Below are 27,854 nucleotides of genomic sequence, written 5' to 3' on the forward strand. Positions count from 1 at the left end.
CAAACAGGGAACCTCCTGTGGCTTCTCCAGAAGGAGCAGCTGCTTCCTTAGCTGATGGTAAGGACAGGCAGAGCCACGCAGGGAGCACATCCCAGAAAAGCTTCAGGCTGAATTTGAAGCCCACAGGACCCGACCCTGCTTTGCATGGCTGAAACCCACGCGTGCATGGGGATCTGTTAAGCTTGGCTTGTGCAGTTTGGGGAATGCAAGCTGTGCCCTCCTTTTGGGATGATATTTACAGCCAGGCTGTATGGAAAAGCCTCACTCCAGGCAGGTGTTGGGCAGGGAATGGAGGAGGCTGGGGGGAAAGCAGCAGACCTGTGGCACTGTGAAGGTGGGATGCTGTAATTCAGCCTTTGAGCACCTGAGGTATTGGTGATGAGGAGAGACGGGGAAGACTTTGAGGTGGCCAAAGAATCCAATTTTACTGTGGAATACAACTGCTTATATATTTATTCTAGGAAGGCTAGTAATGTTTTACTACAGTGATTGGGTTAAAAATCACATAAACAAACTTATACATTTTAAACATCTCTTGCTTGCAGAAGTCTGATGTCATTTTCTTTTTCCAGTAAATCAGTCTGATTGAATCTTCTTGTCATCTTGATTTAATCCTCTAAGTTCTGTTTGCTCTTGCCAAGGCATCCTGTTACCCAATCTCTTAAGCTAGCCAGGCCCAAAGTCCATCGTGTGTCCTGTGTGTCCCAATATCCCAACCCTGAGTGATGGGTGGAGGGTCTGAGTGTGCTGTGGGAAGCAAAGCACTCTGCCCACAGTGTAGTGACCCAAAGGGTAATGTAAATAAAAGTGATGTCCTGTCTTGCAGCACCTCCTTTCCTGTCTCTGTGCTGTGAATTTGCAAGGTCTGTTTTCTTGGGAGCCTAGGGAGCTCCCAGGAAGAGGAGACCCAGCAAATCCCTGCTCCAGGGAGCTTTGTGCTCCCGTGGGGCTGGGGCGTTCTGCAGCTCTGCCTCTCTCAGCCTGTGCAGGAGAGAGCAGAACAGGCTGCAGACCCTCAGGGTGCTGCTCACAGATCTCACTGGCTTTTTATGACTTGGCAGCCTCTGTCTGGTTATGTGCACGCTCTGCATCCCAGATTACAAATGAAGCTGAGGGGTTTTTCCCCTACATCCTTTTTTTTTTTTTTTTTTTAATTCTTCTTACTGGTGCTGAAAGAGACAAAGGGCCCTTTGGTGTGTGCTGGGCTGCCAGTTCCATCGCTGTCTCCGAGCATATTCCCCAGCACTGTTGATTCTTTTGCTTCTTTTTTCTGCCAAGGCTGGGATTAAATGCATGAGACGGTATTTCTTGTACAGACTCAGAGGTTTATTAGTTCTTATCTATGTCACAGCCTCACAAACTGTGAGTTCTACAGTACCTTAACAAGGTAAAAATGGAGCCCTGCCTCTCCCTCTCCAAGACCTTTTAAGGATAAATTGTCCAATTAAGAAATGACACCTAAATTATTTTTACTTTTAACCCAATAGCCAACCACCCGTGCCTGCAATGTGGACTTTTTTATCCAATTACACAAAACCACCCAGACCCATGGAGAAGAAGGTGAAGAAGAACCAGCCACGGCCCTAAAACCTCCACCTTGCTTTATAGATATCAGTATATTCTAGAACCTTAAACTGTAAGTTTTCCACCCAGTGATATTACACACTTCTATTTAAACTACACATCCATAATCTCAGTTCTATCATTCCATTTTGGAATCCTTCTCCACGGCCTCAGGTCAAATGCAGTGTTCTCGTGGGGGTCAGAGCCTGACAGCACAGAAAATCTAAAATTCTCAGTAGCCAGGGTTCCAACACAGCACCATCTGGGTCTGTCCTTCCCCACCACGGGCTCCTCTTCAGATGTCTGTTGCCATCACCCCAGGGCTTTGGGAGGGCTGGGAATTAAGGTTGGGGCAGCTGAGGCAGGAGCTCTGTGGGCTCTGCAGGCCAAAGCCCTGAGATCTTGGTGGCAGGTGATGCTGAGAATGCCATACCTGGGAGGATCCCTCCTGTAGATCCACCCTTGTTTCCAAGTCTTCTACAACCCCCTGCAAAGCAATTAACTTCTCGGAGCCTAACGAGCGTCTCTTTGTTAACGGGGCTGTGCCTGTGTTTCACCCTGCCTGAGGAGCAGTGCAGGCAGTGGAGAAGGACTCTGGCTGTGCTAAACCTGGCAATGGGTGCACTGAAATGTGGCTTTTGCCACGGCACCCGGCCTTGAGCAGCAGGGAAACATCTCTCCAAAAGGTACCTGCCTGTGCTGCCCCTGCTTCCCTCTGGGGCAGACCAAGGTTTGCATCCTGGGGAGGAATTTGTTTGCCTGACCCGGCACGAACTCGAGTTCCACTGAATATCCTGGCAACAGCATGGAAATAGCAGCATCCTTCACCCAGTTTCCTCAAAGGCTGGGTTTCTGGCACACCCTGCAGGAATTCCCTGAGTTAATTCCAGCGACTGCAGAGCCTCCCGAGGGCTGCCAGAGGGGTGGGACAGGCTGAGCCAGTGCAGGTTCAGAAGTGGTTCCAGGGAGCTCCTCAGGAGCTGAGCATGGAAGGACAAGGTGGTTCCCAGGAGATGCCTCCCAGGAGGCATTATTTATTATTTCTACAGAGTGGGGGAGACAGGAGTACTGCCAGCAGGACAAAATCATTAAATATGGAATGGAAAAAGACAGTTTTAGACTAATATAGACCAATATGGACAAAAGAGAACACAATGATTGCATTGTTTTTGATGAAGCCACAAGTGGTTGCAAGCAAAGCAGAATCTCCTAAAACCATAATATGCTTTTTATACCCTTTTTAGTTTCTTCAGTAAATTTCTCATGTTGTTATTTTCACTGTAGCGCTATGTTTGATTATTACATTGAGTTAATTAAGAGCATTTTTTCTGTTAAGATTGATTTCTGTTAAGGTTGATTGTTCTTAAGTTTAGAAATAATTCAGGCTCGGAAGTGGTTCCAGGGAGCTCCTCAGGTGGTTCCCAGGAGATGCCTCCACTCAGGAGCTGCTGCCTTGTGTTTTGCCACTGCATCCTGGCAGCTCCTGAGATTCCTCACTGGAATCTCAGCTGCAGGTGTTGGGAAGCTTTGTTAGCACCTCTTGGAGCAGTGTTCAAACTGTGCTCTGTGCTTTCCAGGAACCAGCCTTTGGAAGGAGCTTCCCTCTTGGCCTGGGGCTGGCCATGGCTCAGAAACACAGAATTGTTGTGAGGCAGTGAAGTGGCAAAGAGCCTCAGGCAGGGTCACCTAGAGCAGGCTCCACAGTCCTCCAGCTTTCTCCCAGCAGCACGGCCAGGTGGGTTTTGAGTATCTCCAAACATGGAGAGTCCACAGCCTCTCTGGGTAGCTTGTCCCAAATGTTTAGTTGCCCTCACAGTGAAAAAGTTTATTCCTCTGTCCAGGCAGAATTTGTTTTATTGCATTTTGTGCCTATTGCCTTGACCCCAGGGCTTTGGGAGGGCTGGGAAATAGGGCTGGCATGACTGAGGTGCAATTCCTGGGTGCTGCAGAGAGGAGCTCTGCCTCTCCCCCCGTCAGGTGCTCTGTGCATGGATCAGATCCTCTGTGAGCCTCCTCCAGCCAGGCTGAGCAGCCCCAGCTCTGCCAGCTCCTGTCCTTTCGTCACCTTGGCTGGAGTTGCTCCAGGAGCCCATGTCCCCTGTCCTGTGGGGCACAGCACTCTGCATGTGTCACCAGAGCTACATGAAGGGGACAGGCCACCTCCTCGACCTGCTGGCTTTGCCTAACACATCCCAGGGGGCTGCTGGCCCGTTTTTTTTAAGAGCACAGTGCTGGTGGCCACCAGGTCCCTTGGGCCCTGTCCTTGGCAGTGGTGAGGGCACACCCTGAGTGCCGTGCCCAATCCTGGCCCTTCAATTTGGGAAGGACCTTGAGATGCTTGAGCACATCCAGAGGAGGCAATGAGGCTGGAGAGGGGCTGGGAACACAAACGCTGTGAGGAACAACTGAGGGAGCTGGGGGTGCTCAGCCTGGAGAAAAGGAGACTCAGGGTGCCCTCATCGCTCTGCACAGCTCCTGAAAGGTGCCTGTGCTCAGCTGGGGCTGGGCTCTTGCTCCAGGCAGCACTGACACAACCAGAGCACACAGCCTCAAGCTGCACCAAGGGAATACAGGCTGGATATCAGGAAAAAGTTTTTTACAGAAAGAGTGATAAAGCTCTGGAATGGCTGCCTGGGGAGGTGGTGCAGTCACCATCCCTGGGTGTGTTTAACAAAGCCTGGATGTGGCACTGGGTGCCAGGGTTTAGTTGAGGTGCTGGGGCTGGGTTGGACTCGATGATCTTGAAGGTCTCTTCCAGCCCAGTGATTCTGGGGTTCTGTGAATTCTATGATTCTGTGGGGCTCTCCCTGCCCAGCCCCTTCCCAGCCAGCACGGATGGGTTCGTTCCTCCCCAAGTGCAGGGTTTGGTGTTTCCATGCTGCTCCTCTGCTGTTCCTCCAGGCTGCTGAGTCCCTCTGGATGGCAGCACAGCCCTCTGCTTCAGCACTGCCTGGTTTCCAGCATCTCCCTGCACTGGCAGAGCGTGATTCCGTGCAGCACCCAAACTTCTGACATTTCCTGCTCGTTTGCATCCTCCTCCTTTCCCTCCCCTGGAATAATTCAACCTCTTCCCCTCTCCCAGGCAGCCCCCAGCTGTCCCTGTGTGATTCTAATGGGAGGCTGGCTGCTGTTTGTGACAGAGGTGTTTTCCAGCCTCTCCAGTTTGTAGGGTTAATGTTATTTACTATCAATTTCAATGAGTGTAGTACCTGCCTTGCCCCTCCCACCCTCACCCACTGTTTGAATTTCAGGGATGACATTGTAATAGGTTAATTCAGAGACCTCAGCAGGTATCTAGTTTGATCAGACAATCACTTATTTTTCATTTAACTCGACATTTTCCATTTAAAAATACAGCAGATGGTTCACTGGGCACTCCCAAAATGGCATTTTCTTAACTGAGGGTGGGGAGGCCTTGGCACAGGTTGCTCAGAGAAGCTGTGGATGTCCCATCCCTGGAAGCCAGGCTGGATGGGGCTTGGAGCAGTGTGGTCTGGTGGAAGGTGTCCCTGCCCATGGAAAGGGTTGGAATGGGATGATCTTTAAGGTTCCTTGCAACACAAACCATTCCATGATTCTTTAAAGCTTCAGGGAGGTCCCTGGAGTTGTACTAAAGCAGCTTTCAAATGTTCTGGTGCTTATCCCAGCTGTGGGGAAGGAGGTCAGTGGGACATTGTCCTTCCCAAAACCCACCTGAAATCCCAGCTGGTGTTGTCCCATCTTCCCTGGGCGATGCCAACCAGCTTTTTTGGTGGGAAGGAGCTTTCCTGCCAGCTCAGAACGCCCCACCACGGTGGATGATGCTGTGATGGAACCTGTGACATCTCCACGAGCTCTGCTAGAAATCCCAGCTCCTTCATTTGTCACCAGAGGAGCCTCACAGGAGTTACTTTTCCCCCACCCCTCCACAACTCGTGAGACAGCACCTGATATGCTGTAAGTTCCTTTCCCTTGCATTTTCCCTGGTGGAATTAAGCCTAAAAATTCCTCAATGAACTTTTTTTTCCCATTGAGGAGTCTCAGAGCCGTGCTCAGCCTTGGCTGCTGAGGGTGTTTGCCTTCAGGGAGGCTGCTGAGCTGCCTGCCTGTCACTGCAGCAAGGGGGACGTTTTTTCACACCTCCCAGCACTGAGGAGCTCTCAGAGAGAGGTTTTGCTCCATGGCCTTTTCTCTTTCACAGGTTTGGGAGAGGGAAGCAGCATCTCCTTCCTGGCTGCACGCCAGGGATGGGGCTTCTCTGGCTGTCTTGAGCATCAGCTGCTCAGTGCAAGTTCAGACCTGCTGGAAAAAAATATTTTTTTTCGACAGCTCTGTCTTCTCCTGGCGCTTGTCCTGACAACGTGGTTTTGTCAAAGCCACCCCTGTTTGCTAGCAGGGTGCTTTGGAGAAAGCTGAGCCTGGGAGTTTGGTAGCATTAGGTTGGAGGTGGAGTTGGTGGAGTTCTGGTCCAGCTTTCTTTTTATTGCAGGCAGTCCGAGGGCAGGAAGGAGACTCCCCTGCCATCCCACCCCCTGGCAGTGGGTGCTCTGCTGGGTTTGTCCAGCTTGAGCCTTGCAGGGTGGGCAGAGATCAGAGGAAGCACTGGATGCTCCTCAGGCATGGACCTGCCTCTTGGAGGGGTGAAGAGGAGAAGAAAAAGGGTCTAAGGGAGAAGAAAATCTCCTGCTGGCTTGGGCAGGAGCTAGCACTGCTGTGCCAGAGGGGTCATGAGGATGCTGGGGGCTTCCTTTTGCTTTGGGTAGTGCAGCAGTTGAAAAAACACTTTTAGAAATCCCTCTCCAACACTTTGACAAGCTAGAAATAAGTTTTGTGCTGTTGGCTGTCTATGGATGGCTCTGAGGACGCATTTTCTGAGCTTGTTCCCACACACATGTAAAGTTTGGCAGCTTGGTGTCTGGCTCTTTGGAGGCAAGAAGGGGAATATCCCCCGGGTATCTGCTCCATCCCTTCCTCATCTCTTTGCTCTCCCTTTCTCCATGCTGCCCAGTCCCAATATTTTGGGCAGGGCCATCCTGAAATATCCTTATTTTTCCCCCGCTGGATCTTCTCACTCTCTGGAAGTGCCTTGCCCAAAGCTGGACCTGTGTGAGGAGGGTGCAGAGCTGTGATCTTGCCTCCTGCCACACTGAGCCTGGGATGCTCCACGGCTTTTGGCTGAGGGGACAGCTTGTGTGCAGGGATTTGGGGGTTGGAAGCAGGGATGGAAATTCTCTTTAATGTGATGGCAAAGAGGGGAGGGTGGACAGCTGCTCCCTGAGAGGGGGGATTGCTGCGTGCCTGCCCAGAGCAGCCAGGATGTGACTGCGAACGCTAATGAGAGCCCGGGCTGGCAACGCTAAATAAAGCAGCAGGGCACTCCAGGCAATTTATTAATGGCTGATTATTGCAGGGCCCTTCGGTTGAGCCACAAAGCCTCCAGGGCTAAGGCAGGGTTAGCCCGAGGAGCTCTGCATTGCCAGGAGCTCTCAGGGTGGGGTGTTTGGGTAGGAAAGGGGAGAGCGGGCAGTGTCAGGCTGGGGGAAGCATCCCTGCAATGCTGTGCCTTTTTTCAGCAGTTTTGGGGTGATGGGGTCTCACCTGCCTCTGCTTGAGCCCCCCTGAGCTTGTTTGGGTGCTGCCATGCACCCACAAAGGTGGCTCTGGGTTTTGGTCGGGTGTTTTTGGGGAGTACCAAGTGCTGAGCAGCCTCTGGGGGTGGGTTGGTGCAGGCACTGAGCCTCACAGGGACAGGGGGACACCAAAATCAGCTCCTGTGGGTTGTGCGGGGCTGCATGCACATCCCTGCTCTGTCCCATAAGTGCCCCATAAGGACTGAAGTCTCCTTTGCTGTCCTTTAGCAAGCCTGCCATCATGTGAAGGTCTAGTTGAAGATGGGGAATTGGACTAAATGGCCTTTAAAGGTCCCTCCCAACCCAAATCATTCTGTGATCCCACCATTTGGTTGCTGAATCCACCTTTAATTCAAGGTGCAACAGCGTTCTGCTGCATCAGTAGCTCTGATGCATGAACTGCCCCTCTCCCACAGCAGTGCAGTGTGGGGCCACATCTCCCCTAAATGAGTTTAATCTTAATTTATAAGATGGACTTTAAAAGAAACTTTAGTTTTTCCAAGTAACATGAGACTTTTTAGCTTCTAGCTGCAAAGTTTTTAAGATGTTTGGTTTTTTAGCTTAACAAAATAGGAAATTATGCTCAATGATTAAACTTAAAAAATTACAAATATGCATGTTAAAACCACTAAAAATATTTAAAATTTTTTTAAAAATTAAAAATTATCATGATAGTTAATGTGTCTCCCCTTTGCTTGCACAGAAAGATGTCACCACAGATCACTGGGAAGCATCTGCATGCAGGGGAGGAGGGGCAGGGATGGATGCTCCCAGGGCTAATCAGCCCTGGCCTCTCACCCCGAGGGAAGCTGGAGGCCCTGCTGGGTTCTGGTGGGATGTTGTGGGTTTGGGAACCTTCAGTGGGACCTGCTACACTCGTGGTTTTGTGGCATTTTGCTTCAGGTTTGTGTGTTGTGTTGTGTTTTGTTCAGCAGCTGAGAACTGGCAGGCATTTTAAGAGGTGGGACCAGAGATGCTCTGGGCTGGATTGTCTCAGGCAGACACTTGCAGAGAGGTCAGGAAAAGGGTGGAAATGCAAGGTGTGCTGCAGCTGGGGTCTTGGGAAGGGCTGCAGGGGGGAGCCTGGGCGAGAGCTGTTCTGGCACTGCTTCTTCTGTGTCTCCATCAGCTGCAAAAGCTTGTCCGGGGGGAGATACAGCCACCAAAATCTCCTTTCCCAGAGAATAATCCCCTTATCCCAGCAAAAGAGAGCTTTACAAGATTGTTTTCCCGTTGATTTGGAAGTTGCCAAGACTGGACTTGTGGGTCCTGGTGATTAAAGCAGCAGTGTCTGTGAGCCTGGGGATGTTTTATGGCAGATAATTCCACTTCCAGCCCCACACGTCCAGGTTCTCCTGCCACAGCTGCTGTGTGACACCCAGAGCAGCCCAGGGCAGGTGAGGGAGTGCAGAATTCACAGCCTGGTGTGAGATTTGCTGCCTCTCCCTTCTCTCCCAGCCCTCTGACCCCTTAGTGGATAAATCCCAGAGAATTCCGGCTCTTTGGATTGGTCTTGGGAACGTCTGGTGGTTGTGAGGATGGTGGTGCCCACCTCTGTCAGGGCTGGAGAAGGCACGTCCTGCTGGGGCTGTTGGAAGGAAGAGGGAGCAGGTGGCAGAGAGGAACCTCTTTCCCTGCTTTGCTGAGAGCTGCCTTGCTCCGAGGTGCTGCAGAGCCTCTGCAGGGCTTTGCTGGCACAAGAAATGCCATCAGGGCTATCCTGGCCTGTGCCACAGCTGCCAACATCTGCACAGAGGAGCACCAGACACAGGCTGGTGTGCTCCAGCCCAGGGATTCTGTGTCCCTGCTGCTGCAGAGGTGCTGGGCTCAGCAGGACTTCTCCTTTGCATCCTCATCCTCCTTCTAATCCAGCAGGTAATGAAACTGTTCCTGGAAAAAAACCTTGCATTCCTGCATGGTTATAAACACCCTTCTGAGTCACAGCTACTCAGTCCCAATTTGAAATTTGGCCAGAGCATACTGGAGATGGTTCTCATTTGATTTTTTTTTCCCCCCCTAATTTTATTTTTTTCATCTCAGCACAGCCATATTTAAAAAAATAAATCAGGATGCCAAAAGCCACTTTCTAAGATGAGTGCAGTCCATCACATCTCCTGGGAATATCATTCATGGAAGGGGAGCCTGTCCTCCTTCTCCAGGCCCTGTATTAGAATTATGGAATGTCTAGGATTGAGGGCACCTTAAAGACCATTTGCTCCAACCCCTCTGCCATGGGCAGGGACACCTTCCCCTAGACCAGGTTATTCCAAGCCCCGTCCAACCTGCCTTGAGCATTTCCAGGGATGAGGCAGCCACAGCTTCTCTGGGCACCCTGTGCCCATCCTCACAGCCAAGAATTTCTTCCCAATATCCCATTTCACCCTGCCCTCTGTCAGTGTGAAGCCATTCCCCCTTTTCCTGTCACTCCAGACCCTTGTCCAAGCCCTTCTCCAGCTCCCATGAATCCCTTTAGGCACTGGAAGGGGCTCTAAACTCTCCCTGGAACCTTCTCCAGGCTGAACAACCCCAAACTCTCAGCTTTTCCTCAGGGACTTCTTCCCTGCCTGGTGCTCCCCCCAAGCTGAGGAGCAGCTCTGGCTGTCTGAGCAGCCTGGGGCTTGACAGAGGAGGCTTTTTCCTGGGGTTTGTTTGTTTGCTTTTTTGTTTGTTTGCTTGGTTTTTTTTGTTTGGGGTGTTTTTGGTTGGTTTGGTTGTGGGTTTTTTGGTGTTTTTCTTTTCTTTTTTTTTTTTTTGTTTTTTTTTGGGGGTTTTTTTCTGTTTGATTTTCTTTGTGTTTTTTTTTTTTTCTTTTTATTGTCTTTTTTGTTGTTATTTTTTGTGGGGGTTTTTTTGTCTTGTTTTTTGGGGTTTTTTGTTGTTTTTTTTTGTGTTTTGCTTTTTGGGATTTTTTTTTTCGTTGTTGCTTTGGAGGGATTTTTTTTGTTGGCTTTTTTTTTTGTGGGTTTTTTGGTGTGTTTTGTTTTTTAGGTTTTTTTGTTGTTTTTTGTTTTGGTGGGGATTTTTTTGTGGGTTTTTTTTCTTTTGTGTGTTTTGTTTTTTTTAAGTTTTTTTTGTTGTTGTTTTTTTTGTTTTGGTGGGGTTTTTTTTTTGTTTGTTTGTTTTGGTTTGGTTTAGTTTAGTTTTGGTTTTTTTTTGGGGTGCCTGTGCCCAGCAGTGCACGGACAGGAGATTCCTTGGCGCTCCGATGGCCGCACAGAGGGATGCGGGAACTGCTCGGGGGCTTCGCATCCCATCCGAGCATCCCTGGGGAAGGGCCCTGCCGGGGGAGCCCAGCCCGGGCGGCCTGGCAGGGGACAGCGAGGGGACAGCTGCCACTAGATGGCAATGCCGGAGCGGCGGCCGCGCTCGGGAGGCGGCGATGTGACACCGCGGCTCGGGGTCCCGGGAGGGGACAGCGCCGTGTCCCCGCCGCGCCCGGCCGTGCTGGGCTGGCGGGAGAGGTGCGGGAAGAGCAAGGAGGGGATAGAATGGCAGTGTTGGTGTGAGGATCACAGAACGGTGGGATGATTTAGGTTTTTGAACTCATCGCGTCCAGCCATTCACCCCGCGCTGCCGAGGCCGCCGCTCAGCCGTGTCCCCAAGTGCCACACGTGCGTGTCTTTCAAATCCTCCTGGGCTTGGTGACTCCAGCACTTCCCTGGGCTGCCAGCTCCAGGGTTAGACAGCGCTTTTGGAGGAGGCACCTTCCCTAAAATCCAGCCTGAACATCCCCTGCTGTGACTGGAAGCTGTTTCCCCTTTCCTGTCACTTGTTGCCCGGCAGAAGAGGCCAGCCCTCACCTTGCTGCAGCCTCCTTTCAGGAGCAAGAAGGTCTCCCCTGGGCCTCCTTTTCTCCAGGCTGAGCCCCCCCTCAGCTCCCTCACTGCTGCCCCTCGGAGCTTGCTGGAGACCGGAGGAGGGTTAGCCTGTCTCCGTAAAAACCCAGCGCATCCCCAGCGCCTTCCTGTCCTGGCACCTGCTGTTCCCTGTCTTCTCATGTTTCCTCCCCTGACAAGAACCCAAACAGCCCCACAGAGCTGGCTCCGAATCCCTGTGCCATGTTGAATCATGTGGGCATCAGCCACACTCCTCCCTGACTCACAAATCCCAGCGTGCTGGGTGAGGGTCAAGATGAGGATGGCAATAAACATCCTGGGAAACAGAGCCTGCATCTCTTGGCATAGCCAGAGACTTCTTTTTTTTATTTCCTTTTGGCTCTCAGTCTTCTCTTAAGGAGCTGCTTTCTCATAAATATCCCATCCTTTAGCACTGTGTGAGCAGGAGAGAGGCTCCCAGCAGGGTTATCCTGAGCTCTGCTCTGCAGCAGTGAGTGTAGAGCAGAGGTGAGAGCCAGCTCTGGGTTCAAGGGACAGCCCAGAGCCCCTGCAGAAGTGTCCAGGTAAGGGCTGCATCCCTGCTTTCAGGGAATGGAGGAGGAAGGCTGCCTTCCTCCCCCTCAGCCCTTGCTCTGAGCCAGGCAGGGGATGCAGTGGCAGCCCTCCCCATCCTCCTCGAGCCCTGGGTACCACACAGAGCTGAATTTTGGCTGGGTGAGGCCTTGCTGTGCAGGCAGGGATGGGAGAGGGCTGGGGGCAGCAGGAGCAGGAGCTCTGCACCACTGAGGATCTGCTCCTGGCAATCAGCCCAGCCTCGGGCTTAATTCACAGTGCCTCAAAGGGCTCAGAGGTGGCAAGAGCAGCGTTGGTGGTGGGGGGGACGAAGAAGAGGAGGAGGAGGAGGTGGGGTGAGCCCCAAATAATAATTGGTTCGTTCAGGGCAGTGTCTTGCCTGGGCTGGATCGAAGGGACTGTAATTATCTATAGCTGCTGTGGCCATCTCCTTTCCTGATGTTAGTAGAATGAAAAGCCAGGGTCACTCTGGCTGGCTGGTGACCTGGGAAGTGTTTCGGGAGGGATCTGAGGACCTCTGCTCCACTCTGTGCTGCAGGGTGGTAGGGAGGCGACCAGGGGCTTTTTGAAAACCCCCCAGATAACCCACTTTGGTTTTAAAGATCATTGGAAGGAGAGAGTTGGGTTATAAAGATCATTGGAAGGAGAGAGCTGGGTTATAAAGATCATTGGAAGAAGGGCTGGGTGTCACGGAGAGCTGGTGGGCTCTCGGTGCCTGGCTGAGGTTGGGGCAGTGATCCCACAGCCCCTTTTGCAAACACTCCTGTGTTGTCTTGCTGAGGAGGATCTGGCCCTTCCTCTTTCTCACCCAGCCAGCCCAAGGGCTCCTGGCAGTGCACCCATGACAGCCTGGGCCAAAAAACAAACGCTGGGGCCCTTCAGCCACTCTCAGCCTGCATGGTGGGGAAGTCCCTGGTCAGGTGTTGCCAGGCTGCACAGAGGGAGAAGCCCTGGCCCAAATGAGTCAATGATTTATGTGATTAGGGTCTTGATTGGTTTATTTATTTATTTATTAAAATGTAAATGCCTCAAGCAGTCCTGGCTGCCCCCCAGCAGGTGTGAGGGACAGGGCACTGTGTTTGCAGAGCAGGTTGTTGCTGGGGTGGACGAGGGAAGAGCATGACAGGGACATGGGGTGTCTTGTGCTGCTGGCTGGAGCCATGGCTGTGGGAAATGCAGGTGGGGAGTGTCACAGGCCCTGGGGAGCTCTGTGGCCTCGGGGTTCAGCAGGAGGGGTGGGGGACCCTGCGTGTGAGCTGCTCGCAGGGTGTGTTGTGTGCTGTGCCCTGCTGTGCCAAGGGGACTTGGGGATGTCCCTGGGGGTCTGGGGGTACCCTGTGTGTGACAGGAGGGCAGGGTGGGTTCCCCAAAGGTGAGTGGGTGGGCAGGCAGCCCCCACACCGAGACACGGCCCAGCACAGCCCCAGGGGACCCCGGGTGACCTTGGCACACGCGTGGCTGCAGCACCAGCAGCGTCCCCACTCCCCTGCCCTCAGTGGGGTGCCTGGAGGGGGGGAGCAGGGTCACCCCCCACCCCTGCAGGGGCACATCCAGCCCGGGCTGTTTACACCTCTTGGATGAGCCGCTGTTCCTTCCAGACAGCATCGTGTGTCAAAAGGAGGAAAACACCGAGGCGTGGAGGCTCATCTGTATGCGAGGGAGCAGGAGGGCACTCCCCGGGCACCCGCTGCCCTCGGGCGGCTCCGGCAGCCCCGAAGTGTCCCGGGGATGGAGGGAGTGTGATGCGTGTGGCCACAGAGAGATGCTCGCTGCGGGCGGAGGTGGGCTGGGGGAGATGCAGGGAGGGGAGCCCCCCCCCCTTCTCCCCAATTTAGCCACTCACCTAGGAGCACCCGTGTGCTGGAAAGCCCTCTGCAGCCAGGGCGGGGGGGGGGAGTGTGTGAGCGCTCCTGGCAGGGTGGGGGCTTCCCCATTGCCTTTGTTCCCTTCAGACCCACCCCTCGCCTCTGATTTTCCTTTGCGGCAGCTCCCGTGCTTGCCAAAAGAACGCGCTGGATGGAGCGAGGGAGCGAGCCGGGCGTGTTGCGCGTGTGTGCGCGCTGGTGTGCGCCTGTGTTGCCACTGACTTCATTAAAGCGAGCTGTCCTCGAGCTGCAGAGGCGCGGCAGCCTTTAATTTTGTGGCCCGGCTCCTGCGGGAAGCCGCCGCCGCCGCCGCTGCAGGAAGCGTGCTCCTGCCCTGGCAGCGAAGGGCTGGGCATCCCTGCCCGCCGCAGGTGCCCGCCCGGGGGCTCAGCCCTCCAACCCTGCCCGCTGCCCCTGCGAGCCGGCAGATGGGCGGCCGGGCTCCCGCAGGATGCTGAAGATGGAGTCGGGAGGAAGGAGTTGGACTCTTGGCTCCAACTAGGCTGGACCACGCTGCAACCTGTTCCCCCGGCCGCGGCTGCTGCGCTGGGTGCTGTTCCCAATTGTGGCTTCCTTTGCCGCGGGGTGGCCGCAAGGACTCGGCTCCCTGCCCTTGCCGAGCTCTCTGCTCGCCTTGCGGCGGGGCTGGGGGGGTCAGAGGGGCTGCTTTGGGCTCTCGGGCACAGCCATGGGGAGGATGTGGCTGGCTTTAAACCCTCGCTTCGAGGGGGAAGGCGCTTAGGGACTGAGCGGCTGCGGCCTCCGCTGGGCACGGAGGAGGAGGAGGAGGAGGAGGAGGAGGAGGAGGGCTCGCTGCCCGCCCCGCTGCCCGGGTGGCCGTTCTGGGGGGCCGGAGGCTCGGCTGCCCCCCGTGCCGAGCCGGTGCCGCACGCTGCCGCCTCTCCTCCACGCGGGTCCCCGCTCCCCCGGGGGGATGGAGGAGAGACGGAGCTGAGCATCACCCGGCGAGGAGGAGGGGGCTGTGGTTGGGACTGCGCCCCGCAACCCCCTCCCTCTTCTCTCCCACCCTCCCCCCACCCCGCCGCCTCGGTGCTGCTGCTTTGGCTCACCTGTGTGTTTTCTTCCAGGATGGCTCGCTTTGGGGAGGCAGTGGCCGGCAGGCTGGGCTCCGGAGATGGGGGCTCCGACCAGAACCGGAGCCGGCAAGGAGCTCCTGCCCCTGCGGGAGGGAGCCCGGGAGCCTTCAAGCAAACCAAAGCGCAGAGAGCCCGGACTATGGCTCTGTACAACCCCATCCCCGTCCGGCAGAACTGCTTCACCGTCAACAGATCGCTCTTCCTCTTTGGGGAAGAGAACATAGTCAGGAAATACGCCAAGAAGCTCATCGACTGGCCATATCCTTTCTGCAGCCCCCGGGAGCCCCCAGCTGTGCTGCCCGGATTTGCCTCGGTGGCTGCCCAGGACACGTGTGTGTGGCACTCTCGGGCAGGTAAGGTGTGCCGAGAGGGGTGCCCCGGCCCCTGGGGATGCTCTCCTCTCCCTGTTGCTGCTCCCCCTCCTGTCCTCGGCTCCCTGCCTGCTCCTGACAGGAGCTGAGCCCTTTCTCCCCCCTCCCGGGAGTCCCCCAGCCCCTCCCGAGGCTTGGATTTATTAGCTCCCCGTGCTAATAGGGACGGGTGCTCTGATCCCTGCGTGCTTTGGGATGCTCTGTGTGTGTGCCTGGGGAGGTGGGAGGTAGTGGCCTTTTCTCTGTGCCTCGATGCCTTGTGGAGTTTTGTCACCCCACCCCACCCTGAGCCGCCTGGCAGCCCCATGGATCTCCAGTCCCTGCTGGGTGGTGGCTCTGTCCCTCCTGTGTGTGCCCTCTTTGCTGCAGATCGTGCCTGGCAGGGGCACAGCCGTCCTCGCCCTGCAGCCCCCGGCCCCCCATGGTGGCTCTGGGAACTGGCTGCCCCCTCCCTGCGGCAGAGGGAAGGATGTTGGAAGCCTCTGGCTCTGCCCCGTGGCCTTTTTTTTTGGGGAGGCTGACAGGGGGAGCCACGATTTTATCCCAGGGACCCCTCTCCTAGCGCAGGGTGGAGGGTGCAGATCTCTCCCACTCCTTGCCCTGTTCCTCCATCCTTTCATACGTCCCCACGCACCTCTCTCTCCTCCCACCCTCCCTGTGGGTGCCCCCGAGCGCCTTGGCTGCTGCCCAGCACCACAGCCCTCAGCTCCACACCAGCCTGGGCTCAGTGCCCCGAGATACCTCCAGGGCTTTGCCCCCACGGAGGATCTGAGCCTGAAAACTTCAGCGTGGCCACGCTGTGGCTGTAGGAGCCTCCCCATGCCGTGTTCTGCAGCAGTGATTCCATGCAGCTCCTGCTGCTGCCGCTTTCTCTCCCTGCAACTTGTTGGTGGAGTTCCTGGCTCCTCTGGTGGGCACGGGAGAGCTTTCCCTGGTGCCAGGCAGCAATGCCTTGGGTTGGTGCAACAGGTACCTCGGGGGAAAGCCTCTGGTGATGCCCAGGGATGCAGGACAGGTCACCCTCCCTGCAGATCATGGCTGGGGAATTGTCCCTTTGCAGCTCCGACACGTCAGGTCAAGCCTCTGCCAAGCAGGAACCGGTCCTGCCTGGGGAGCTGTGACATCTCCAGGCTCCAGGGGGTGACCTGGGCGTGAAGGGACGGCTTGGAGGGGCTGAATTCCCCTTGGCATCCCCAGATCTGCCCCTCCTGGCAGCGCCCACGGGGTGGGTGGGTGCAGGAGCGCCGGTGCGGTGGCGAGCTCGGGGCCGTGGCGGCTCAGCGCAGAGCCCTGCAGGGCAGCGGCCAGGCTGGCTGCCTGCTTTTCCAGAATATGCCAAATTATTCATGTGCTTTTCCAGCACGGTGTGGGAGGGCTCTCTCCCCTCCAGCTTTTGTTGGGAGCCAGAAGGAGCTGGGGTGCTGCCACCGGCCCGGCACTCGCGGCGTGGGCTGGGGTCCCGTGCCGGCGTGATGTCTCATCTCCAGGCAGCCGCTGTCTCCTAGAGACTGGAGCTCCACCACCACCACCACATGAACAGAACTCCCCAGCATTATTCTCCCCTGGAATTTGCAATGCATGAGGGAGATGGGCTCATTTTGTGGTTTTTTTTTTTCCAGAAGTAAGTGACATATTCCCATGTGAGTGCTGGGAACAGGCGTGCTCCAGGCGCGGGAGCTCAGTGTTCCTGCCTATCCCCCGCCCCGCTGCCATCTCTTTCCCAGAAAAACGCATCCACCCTGGATGTTTCTCTGCACCACTGGAGTTTTGAGGGTTTGGGAATGGGCAAGGCCTTTTGATGATGAGTTTGGTCAGGCTGGCCTGGCCAGTTCTTCCCATCCTTGTAGTTGTAGCCTGGCACAGGCAGCTGGTGCCTTTGGTAGGGCCAGGAAAACCATGTGAGCACCTCAGCTGCCTGGCCTGGAGCCCATGGCATCGCTCCTGGGCGAGGGCATTTTGGGGAGGAGAGCGTTGGATCTTGGCCATGGTCAGTAGGAGCTGCTGGCCCTGGGAGGGAGATGGGCCAGTCCTGGTGCTGTGGGTCAGGGTGGGCACAGCACTGAGGAAAGCCAAAGGGGCTGGAGAGGAGCTCAGGGCCGAGTGGAGGCTCTTCTTCATCCAGCTCTGGTTGACTAGGTAATAGGGCTAAAAATATCTGGTGATTCAGGCCTGGATATCTGCTGGGTAACTGTGTAATTATAACCAGCAGCCTCTGCAGTTTGGCTTCCCAGTGTAAATAGGGATGATGCATGGAGGAGAAGGAGGAGAAATACGAGCAACTGGGATTGGGATGCAGCTCCACGGGAGGCAAGCCTTTGCCGAGTTCCTCGCTGGAAAGCTCACTGGAAACCTCCACTGGAGCTGCTCTTTTAAAAGTGGTCCTGCCCAAACCACGGGGCAGCTGCTGTTTCGGCTGTAGGGAACATCTCCTTCTCTTCTCCTTGGGAAACGCAGCCTTGTCCTCTTGCCTGCTCTCCTCCTGCTGATGGCCAGGCCTTTCACCCTGATTTCATTTGTTTGGCTGCCTGGAAGGCTCCAATTCAGTTAGTATACGAGATGGGCTGCAGCTCATCTATATCTGCTCCGTTCCTCATCCGCTTAATCACATTTGACCTGGATAAGATCCCTCTCCCGCCCCAGGAAGGCCAGATGACATTGTGTGGCTCTGGCTGTGTCCCCAAGGACAGCTTCTGGCTGCAGGCTGTCCACTGCACCTACCCCCAGTGTGGCAGGGGAAGAGGGTGTCCATGTTCCCTGTGCTGAGGGATTTCACCTATCTCGTCCCCTTTGGGTGCCAAATCTGGTGTTGGGCTGGCCTGGAGCAGCTGGAGTGCCCTCAGAGCCCCATCCCAACAGTCAGGAGGATTTTGCTCCATGGGAAGCACACCCGTGAGTGGCTGAGCTGTTTTGCTCACCATGACTCTCCCTGTGACCTGGTGCTGCGTGGGCAGTGCCCCTTGGGGACCCTGGTGATGTCACACCCCACCTGGCTAAGCACCTCCTGCACCTTGGCTTTTCCCCAGCCAAAATTCCAGCAGGTCTCGCCTTCCCAAGGGAAGAGCCTGCGCCATGTCGTGCCGTCCTTGGGCAGCTCCATCCTTGCCCTCCCCAAGAGCATTTCCCCCTCCCCCTGCTCCCAGCCTGTTTTCTGTGCCCTCCATTCATCAGATTTTAGAAGGTTTTTTTTTGGGAGGGGCGAGTAGGTGTAATGGCAGGTCCATCTTTTTGACAGCCGGGGAGAGCGAGGCTGCCTGTCAGATGGTGAATTTAAACAGAGGCAGCTGTTGTCATGGTGATGCCAAGTTGCATCCTGTTGCTGTGGCAACCAAAGTTAAAAAACTGATGTTAAGGCAGGAAAATCACATGATGTGGTCCTTTTTTGTTTAAAAAAAAAAAAAAAAAAGGAGGAGGAGAGGAGAGAGATTTGATTTCCAGGGTGAGGTGGGGGAGAAGGAGACGCTTCTCCATGGAGCTGTTTGCACGTGGCAGGCAGGCATCCCACATCCTGCATCCTGCATCCCTACGGGAGCGGCAGCAGTGTGGGCAGCTCTGCCCCGTTGGACTCCTGGCTGTCACTGCCTTCGGTTTAACCCTTGATGGAAACCACACCACTGCCTTTTGGAGCCATAAAAGCTGTGACTGCAGAGAGGGACGGTGGTCTCCTGTGTCCGTGCAGTGGGATTGAGGCAGGCTGGATCCTCCAGGACACAAGCGCAATCTGTGTTCACTCTCCTGAGCCTCTGTGTAGCAGGCACACAGCAGCTGGCTCGTGTTCCAAGTGGGAGGATTTGGGGTCTGGATGTTGTTTTCTGTCAATCCCCCTCCAGCATGGATGGGCTGGGAGCACTGGGTGGCAGGACACAGGGACAGAGAGAGCCAGGAGGGGCCACAGCTCTCTGGATGGTCTTATCAGTGGAGGGAAATCCCTTGTGTCCTCAGGGACAAGCCAGGGAGGTACTGTGGGGATGGGGAATCCCAGAGTTGAATTAGGGCCACTCACAGACTTTGCTCTACTTGGCACTTTCATTTTTTTCTTGGAAACCAAAAACCTCACTTGCCCAGAGGGGGTTGTGGACTCCCTGGAATTGTTCAAGGTCTAATGGGATGGGGCTCTGAGAAACCTGGTCTAGTGGAAGGTGTCCCTGCCTGTGGCAGGGGATTGGAACCAGGTGACTTTAATGCCCTTCCAACCCAAACCACTCTGTGATTTTGTGAAAACAGCCTTGGAGAGAAGGTGCTCTTTCCTGCTGGGGTGTGGAGCTGAGAGAAGGAGGACTGGGGCATCCTAAGGGTGGGTGCTGAAGATGTGGATCTTTGGTCCTGTTGTGCCATGTCTGTGTGGGACAGGCAGCAGTGCTGGGATTGGGACCAGCAAGATGAAGTCCACAGGTGTAGGAACTGAGGCTTTTTCTCCCTGACATCTCGGAGCAGGGCAAGCCCCTCGGAGCAGCAGGTCCCCAGAGAGGTGTGGGGAGAGGTGGGACATGACTTTCTAGATGTTGGAAAACCTGGATGATGCAGGCATGGACAGGGCTTAAGTTGCTCCTGCTCTTTTGGTGGCACTGGAAGGTAGGATTCCCCAAGGCCTCATTCCTCTGGCTCCTCTGCTCCTTCCCCACCTGCCTGCCCAGGAGTGGAGAGAAGGGACTGGGAAGGGATGGGATGGAGGGGATCTCTCCATAGCTCCTGTCCTTGCCTGCATATGAGGAGGGATTTATCTTGTACCCAGCCTCCTGCTGAGATTTCTTGATGTAAACTCAGCACCATAAACCCAGCACCATAAACCCATAAACCCAGCACCATAAACCCCTCCAGGGGCTGGAGCTGGGCTCACTCCCTGCCTTAGCCAGGTGGGTGCTCTGGCTGGGCTGGTTTGGGCTTCTGGCTGGCGAGGAAGGTGAAGAGGAAGGTCACAGCTGGAAGATCTTCCTGACGGACCCACCAAGGAGCTCCAGCTCCAGGCATGGGGTTAGCCCTGCTCCAGGTGGTCTGGGGGATGCCCCCATGGCCTGGGGTCACTGTCCCCACCTCAAAGGCACCGGGAGGGAAGCGTGGAGCTGCAGGTGTGGCGTGCACAGGGATCAGCCCAGTTGCTAAGGAAACAAGTCAACGGTGCAGGGGAGAGAGCATTGGGTAAAGGAGATAAATCAATAAGAAAACCTATTTTTATCGGCTCCCTAATGATCCTCCAGGAGAAGCCAGACGGAAGAGGAGGAGGAAGAGAAGGCTGGAGGGAGATGGGCTCTCATTACTTGGCCTGGAGGGAGGCGAGGGCTACTCTGCATTTTGGGTGGCTGAGAGGTTTTGTAGTTCTTCATCTGATGTGGGAGAAAACAAAGCACTGATAGAGGGTTGTCCAGTGGCCCCGACTGGGAGGATGCTTGGCTTGGCAGAAGTAAAGAGCGGGGGTAAAATATCCCTCAGTTCAGCCAGATGTTCCTGCTGTCCCTTGGGAGGTTCTTTTCCTCTTGGAACTCAAAACCTGGCACAGCTGGAGCTATGAGGGCCGGTTTCCATGGGGTTGATGTCTCACACAGCTCTGGATGTGATAACCCAGGCTCAGCTCCTGGAGCTGGGCCAGTGGGGTTTGGGGAATCACTTTTGGCAGTGACCTCATGCTTAGGTCAGTGCTTCGGGGAGCGATTGCCCTTTTAGGCTCAGCCAGGTTGGACAGGGCTCTGAGCACCCTGGCATAGTGGGAAGCATCCCTGCCCATGAGAGGTGGGAATGAGATGGTCTTTAAGGTCCCTCCCAACTCATTCCTTGACTTGGTGAGATCTGTTCCCCCACCTGCTGGAGGTGCAGCAGGAGCGTGGTCCTGTGCAGGGTGTGACAGATGTGCCTTGACCTCGTGCTTTCAACCAGATGTTGTGGCCAGGTGCTCCTGAGCCCCCCAGGCCCTTCTGAGCTGGGCTCCCACGCTGCTGCAGTTGGGTTTTTCCCACCTGGGTGTCTCTCCCACGGGAACAGGGAGCAGTGCGGGATGCTGGGCTGCGCCAGGGCGGACAGACGGACACTCCGCGCTGCTCCCGCACTTCTCATCTAGGCAAATGTGCCTGGTGCCTGGGGAGCTGCTGCCCCGCCCCACTAACACGCTGTTTGTCTCTTAAGCCGGTGCTAATTGCTCGCAGACTTTCAGGAAAATGATACAAAAAGATCCCAAATAGGCTGGTGGCGCAGGGCCAAGCGCCGCGGTCGCGGTCGGCTGGAGCGGGCCGCCAGAGGTGGGATGCAGGGAGAGGACTTTGCTGGAGCCATGCAGGGAAATATTCACTTGTGTTGAGCCTCAGAGGAAAACTTTTGGAGTCTGGCCCCCCTCCCCAAGCACAGGGAGCTGCTCCTGCCCCGTGCCTGGCTGGCAGCGAGGTCTGAGCCAGCAGCAGGGAGCTCTGCAGCCTCTCCCTTTGGGTTTGCCTCTAACGTAGCAACCATTAATTTCACTGAGTGGCTTTTTAAATGCCTTGGATGCATCTTTCCTGGCTCTTCTTCCTGCCTGGGTTAAATACATCCCAGCTCCCACAGGCTCTCTCTGGCTGCCTCTCCTGGCTGTCTCTCTGGGGACCTGTTTCTGTGCCCATCCCTGCTCCTACCGTGCCAGCGTGCCCAGCGTCACTGGGCTGGGGTCACTTCATGCTTTCCCTTTTCCCATGCTCATGGCTCGCACTGAGGTCTCTTCTCTTGCCTGTGGGCTCAGGGCCACTGGTTGAAAGCATTTCACTGTAGTTAGTGGCCAAAAGATGAGGTTGGAAAAGAAGATCACCCCTTTTCCCAGAGCTGATGGGATGGGTGTTGGACACCTCCTTCCTGAAATATGTCAGCCTGAGGGTGTTGTGTATGGACAAGCGTGGTGTGGTGGGGAAGGGCTTAGCCACCTTGGGATGGTGGGAGTGTGGATGATTCCTTCATGGGCAGGTCCATCCCAGCTGGGATCACATCCCACTTCCACAAGGGAAGGTGGCAGTCCTCTCCCTGGGTGGCTGCTGGTGCCAGTGGTGACAGTAATAGAGCTGTTTTGGCAAGGAGGGAGCAGAATCAGGGGTGTGCTGCCTGCTGCTGTATCGCTCCACATTCAGTTATTGAGGACAATGGGGCTTTTATTGTGGAGAATTGGGAAAGATGGATGGGAAGTTGGAAAGATATGGCCATCCTGTCATTTGGAAGTGCTTTGTTTTCAGAGCTCGGCCCTGGGCCAGGCAGGAGAGAGCTCCGTGTCCCTCGCTCAATCCCATGAATCAAAAGGCAGGAGGAAGCTGAGTTTGGGGTGCTTTCCAGGGCATCAACCTGCCCTTTCCTTCCTCAGCTCCTCAGACACCAGCCCTGCTGCCACTTCTCAGGGTGGCTGCTGGAGAAGGGTTGTGTAAGACCTAGTTGTGGATGTAGGATTTAGGATTGCTCATAAGGGTCCAACCAGGTCCTATTGACCAGGTGCTGCTGCCCCTCGGGGTCTTGCTGGGGTGTGGCTGAGCTGGGATATCTCCACAGGGAGTTTCCATCCTGCCTGAGCTGAAGCTCAGAGCCAGGTGCCACCAGTGCCTGGAGCTGGGAGTGCTCAGCCAAGTGCTCTGCAGCTCCCAGTGCCACCTGGGCTCATCCTGCTGCCCACAGGGTGCTTGGCAAGGGCGCAAGGTGGACTGACCCAGGTCAGATCCCCAGGACTTCCAAGGGATGCTCCATCCTCCTCAGGCTGTGCAGGTGCATCCTGTGGGGATGTTTTAGGACAAGGGCTGCCCATACCTTGTGGCACCTCCCCTTTCTGAGCCCCATCTCCTGCTGATGGGTGGTGGAAAAGAGCAGGAAAACAGGGACATGCCAGCCCTGGCCAGCAGTGTGCCATGCCAGGGAGAGCCTCCCTGGACCTGCCAAGGACCATGCCAAACCTTCTTCCAGGCAAAGCCCAGCCTGGTTGTCCCACTTCAAACCTTGTGCCCACCCTCTGGGCTCCTTGCACAAGTAGCATCTCTCCCATGGGAGTTTTCATCCCAACAAAGATGTCTCCTGAGCTTGGAGAGGAGGTGATGGGGCCCAGCAGGTCTGCAGGGAGGAATGCCTTGGGGGGCTCTCACCCCTCTCTTTTCCAAACAACACCTGGATTTCCTGTGGGGAAAGCAGCAGGAGTGGCTGAGAGGTGAAACCAAGGGTGGGCTGGAGGGTTGGGGGTGTCACCCAGCTCTTCTCTGCTCCTTAACTCCCCTCCACTCCCTTCGAGTACATGATCCTGGCGACCATCATTGCCAACTGCATCGTGCTGGCCCTGGAGCAGCACCTCCCCGAGGATGACAAGACGCCCATGTCACGGAGATTAGTGAGTACCCCGTGTCCATCCCTCTCTGCTGGGCTGGGGGCTGAGCCAAGGGCAGCCACCCAGTCCTACTAGGCAATTTCTTCTGATTTTGGGGTGGCCGGATGGGAGGTTTCCTCTGGGACTGGCTCCTCCAGCCTTCCTGGGGCTGCTGTAATGTATTCCTTCTCCATGGAAAGGGTTCAGGAAGGTTTAAGCCCCTTAAAAATGGGTAGGGAAGGACTGGGCAACCTGAGCATGTCATAGCCATCTTCTGTTTATGTGTGAGGCTGCTGCTGGCTGAGAAAGGGCTGGGAAAGCTCCCAGAGGAGATGATGGGTCTGGGGGAGGTGGGTCAGTGTGAAATGCCTGGTGCTGTGTTTGCTCAGTCTCCCCCTCTCACTGGGTCACTGATTTCACTCTGGCAGGAGAAGACAGAGCCCTACTTCATTGGGATTTTCTGCTTCGAGGCTGGGATTAAGATCGTGGCCCTGGGCTTCGTTTTCCACAAGGGCTCGTACCTGCGCAACGGCTGGAACGTCATGGACTTCATCGTGGTCCTCAGCGGGTGAGTGGGTGCCACTGGTGGGCTGCCTTGGGCTTGGGGGCTCATCTTGGTGAGGACACAAGCTCCAGGACATGGGGAAGGCCCCTGGTTTGCTGTTGTCACTGGTGTTTTGTTGTCCTGATGAGGGAGGGGAGGATGGTTGCCTGTGCTGGAGGTGCTGTGGGCAGTGATGGTGGGATGAGGTTCCCGGTGGGGGCAGTAGGGCTGGCTCTGAGGCCACCACGTCTAGCTTTCCTCACTTGGTGGTGGCCTGTCAGCCACCTGAGTACAAGGCAAGGTGAGGACAAGGTGCTGGCATGACCTGATAAGCAACTGGATGTGGTCTGGGAGAGATTCTGGTCAAACCCTCATGGGGAGGGGGAAGTCTCGTCTCCTCTTGCCTTCCCAAGCACTTTCCAGGCTCGCCCTGGTGCTGGAGGTTTGGGAATGAGGTCTGGGTGGGGTCACGTTCCCGGGTGATGCTGCTCATCATCCCAGTGTGCAGCAGGGGTGCTGGGGGTGGTAGCACACAGAGCTTCACGTGTGCTGCTGGTGGTGTCACCTGCCAGGGACATGGCCCAGATTTGAGTCCTGCTTGCCGTGTGCTGGGCTGTCCTGGTGACACAGAAACAGGCAGGGGCATTTGGGCTTGTGTTAGCCAGCACTGGAAGTCAGCTTGAGCAGAAGCCCATCCAAGGTGACCCCGTGGGCCCCTCTCTCTGTGGAGGCCAGGAAAAATATTTCTTTTTGCCTGCTGATGGAAATGTCATGCTCAGAGGAGCTGGTTTGATGTGTACAAACAGTTGGAGCCTCGGGGTCTGAGTGCTCCATGAGCTTTGCTGGCCACAGAGCAGCTGCAGGGCTGGCTGGGAAACTGAGGCGTGATGCCTGGGGTCTCTACAGAGTTTCCTGCTGCACAGTCCTGACTCTTGGCTTGCAGGCTGGTGGCATCATGTGGGATGTGACACCTGGTTGGGTGTTTGGAGGAGGAGGGGGAATGCAGAGCCTGCTTCTGCTGGGGTGTGGTGGTGGGTGCAGATTGGGACTGTGCACTGGAGGAGGCTCGAGGAGAGCATGGCTGGGGACATTTTGACTCCCTTGGTCCAGTGGGGACCTGGATGGCCTTGCTGGGGAGTGGGACCACGTCACCTGGGAATGGAGGGTGTGCTGGTGCTGGGTGACGCTTCTGACGGGCAGCAAACAGGCGGCCTGTGGGAGGTGCAGCTCTCACATGGGAGGCTGCTGCTCTCCCACATCTGCAGAGTGACTCATGGAGAGGGTTCTGTGGCTCCCGGGCTGGGCAAAGGTGCTTACATCCCTGGGGACAGGTGCTCACACCTCTGGGGACAGCATGGGACACACGCTGGTAGCAACAAGAGGGGCTCTTGGCCTCGCTGGGCTGAGTGTGTGTGAAGCAGCCGGGGGGCTGGGAAATTCCCATCACCTGCATCCTGACCTGGGCATCCTTTGGGGCGTGGGCCAAGGGGCAGCACTGGGCTGGGAGGAGGGGTTCACCAGGGCCCTCTTGCTGCCCTCCCCACGGCTCTGGGCTCGCTGCTGTACCCGAGCTGGTGCTGAGTCAGCGCTCAGCAATTACTCACTGGCAGAAGCCTCGCCAGCTCCTCTCGGTGCCGCGCTGAGCCGGGCCCCGTGCCAGGGAATCAATGTCCATGAAGGGCTGCGAGCACCGTGCTGCCCACCCCGACAGGAGGTACCCACATCCCCCCCAGGACTGCCAGTCACAGGGCGCAGCTCTCCAGTGTCTGCTTCCCCACCACTGCCTGCCCTGGAATCCTGATGTTTGCCCAGCAGAGTGGAACCCAAGGAATGCCCCTTCACCTGCTGGCTTTGCCCCAGCACTGCCTGCCTCACCGACCTGCTGGGGCAAATTCTATATTGTGGTGGGTGGAGGAGGCAACCCATGGATTTTCAGCCTGGGCTGGCTTTGCGGTCACTGGGATCAGCTGCACCAGGCCACGGGCTCCTTCTCACTGCTCATCTCTTGCCTTTGCCCTGCGGTGCTGCCAAATCTGCTGTTCCTCGGAGCCACGGCTGCGCCTCCCATGCAGGAAACGCTCAGCCTGTTTAATCTGCTGAATTATTGGCAAATTCCCGCAGCAAATAATCCTTGGCTGGCAAATGACTTGCAAACAGCTTGTGGGAGAAGGTTTGCACTTGGCGGCTCGTTCTGTGTCGGTTGCGTAAGGCGGGCGGCGGAGCTTCGGGATCGCCTCTGCGGCTCCAACTTTCTGCCTGGCGAATGTAAAAGTGTCTGGATGGAGATTTGGTGGCCGTGGGGATCTTGTTGTGGCTTACTGAAAGGTGGTGGCTGTCGTGGAGGGGATGTTGTGATCAGAAGTGCAGGGTGGCGCTTGCCTCAGGGTGTGCTTCCTGGGTTTGGATACATGGCATCCCATGATGGGCCAGAGAAAACATCCATGTGAGCAGGACCCATCCCAGGATCCGACCCAGAGGGAGCCAGTGTCACACTCACTGACCCTCGTCCCTCCAGCTGTGACACAGGTGTTACTGCTCCTTTCTGGACTTATTTTTTTGCTGTGTATCTCATGGGAGAGGTCCTTAGTGCAGGTGGAATAATTTTTTGTCATGTGTCTCATGGGAGAGGTCCTTAGTGCAGGTGGAATCATTTTTTGTCATGTGTCTCATGGGAGAGGTCCTTAGTGCAGGTGGCATCATGGTTGCAGACACCATGCTGGGATTTCTGTCAGCAGTGGGATTTTTGTCACCCTCTCCCTGCTGTAAATAAGCCTAATGAGGGATTTCTCCCATGAGTGGCCTCCTGGGACCTTGTGCAGGAGTGGATGGCACTGACTAGAGTTCAACTGGTGTTTGCTTCTTCTGTCAATAAATCATTTTTTTTTTTTTTTCCATCTCAGTGGAAATCAACACCCACCTAAAACTCCCTGATGCTAAAGCTTCCACTGAGGAACTAATAGTCACATTTGTAAACCTGCTCTCTTTGTAACCTGTGGTTTCCAAATCATCATTGCTGCCTGAAAAAACAGCCTGTTCTCCCCCAGCTAAAAATAATTTTATATGAAAGTGTGCATAAAATACCTTTACTCGTTCTGAGGCAAAACCAGCGAGGGGAACATCTGCATTTCCCCTGGGGTTTGGGGATACTCACCTTGTCTCTGTGAGAACCAGAGCCAGCTGGGTGCTGATTTGGGCTGGATTTGGGAGCTGCTTGATGCAGTGTGACCTGGACCAAAAGGGAGAATGGCTCAGAAATGGCTCAGAAAGGGCAGGGGAAGGTTGGTGACCTCTTAACTGATGCTTCTGAGAAAGTGAGGCTGAAAGAGCTTCAGCCACCAGCAACTGGAGCAGAAGCTCCCTGGATGCCATTGGGAATAGGGCACAGGAACCCTACATCTGCTTGCTTTGTCCTACACCCTACCAGATGGAACAGGAAGGGTTAAACTCCCTCTGCAAATATCCAGGTGGGTGTGTGCTTCACACACTCCGGTGCCTGAGCATTATCAAAGCACCATTGGCTTTTTTATTTTTTTTATAGCAGTAATACAATAACACGTGAGAGGTGAAGGGGTGGGGGAACACTGCTCACAATGGGGAAAAAAATCCAAACGGGAATCAAAAGGCCCTTGTGAAGTTGTTCTGCTCAGCAGCTGGGGAAGCAGCCGCTGTAAAAGCTGGATAAAAACACCAGGGTCACTAAAAGGAAGCGCTGCTGTCAGGGTTTTTGGGAGGGTTTAATAACCCTCTACACCTGGGTGCCTTTTGTGAAGCCCTTGGGCACGGTGGTTTTCATTAAAGGGTTTTGTGGGGTGGAGCGTGGCCAAGGGAAAGCGGGAGTGAAGGATTGCTGGCACTGCCTGCCATACCCTTAGCAAAGCCAGAGCAGGAAAGCCTGGCTCTCCAAAAATCCAAGCAGCAGCTGTGAGCCTGGTCTCTCTCTCTGACCTGCCAGGGAAATCCTCTGCACGTTTGTGCCCTGATTTCCTGCTGTGGCTGGTGGGAAGCAGGATGGAATCATTCCAAGGAAGGTGTTCCCTGCTGTGCTGCAGGGCTGCAAGGTGAGCCCAGGGACGAGGAGGGCAGCTTGGCTGTTTTGCTGGTTTTGATGCTGCCTGGAT

General features: G+C 55.4%; 1 protein-coding gene across 1 annotated transcript in view; it reads left to right on the forward strand.

The window, feature by feature from the left end:
* The first annotated feature begins 14,535 nt into the window (after nucleotides 1-14,535).
* The window catches only part of CACNA1E (calcium voltage-gated channel subunit alpha1 E), a 92,669-nt gene continuing 79,350 nt past the window's right edge, over nucleotides 14,536-27,854 (forward strand). The window contains exons 1-3 of the mRNA XM_041478901.1: nucleotides 14,536-14,801; nucleotides 23,111-23,216; nucleotides 23,621-23,760. Of these exons, the coding sequence (XP_041334835.1) occupies nucleotides 14,536-14,801; nucleotides 23,111-23,216; nucleotides 23,621-23,760 (512 nt within the window). The remainder of the gene's footprint in view (nucleotides 14,802-23,110; nucleotides 23,217-23,620; nucleotides 23,761-27,854) is intronic.

This window comes from Pyrgilauda ruficollis, unplaced genomic scaffold (genome assembly GCF_017590135.1).
Source record: "Pyrgilauda ruficollis isolate IOZ18807 unplaced genomic scaffold, ASM1759013v1 scaffold47, whole genome shotgun sequence".
Classification (NCBI taxonomy): Eukaryota; Metazoa; Chordata; class Aves; order Passeriformes; family Passeridae; genus Pyrgilauda; species Pyrgilauda ruficollis.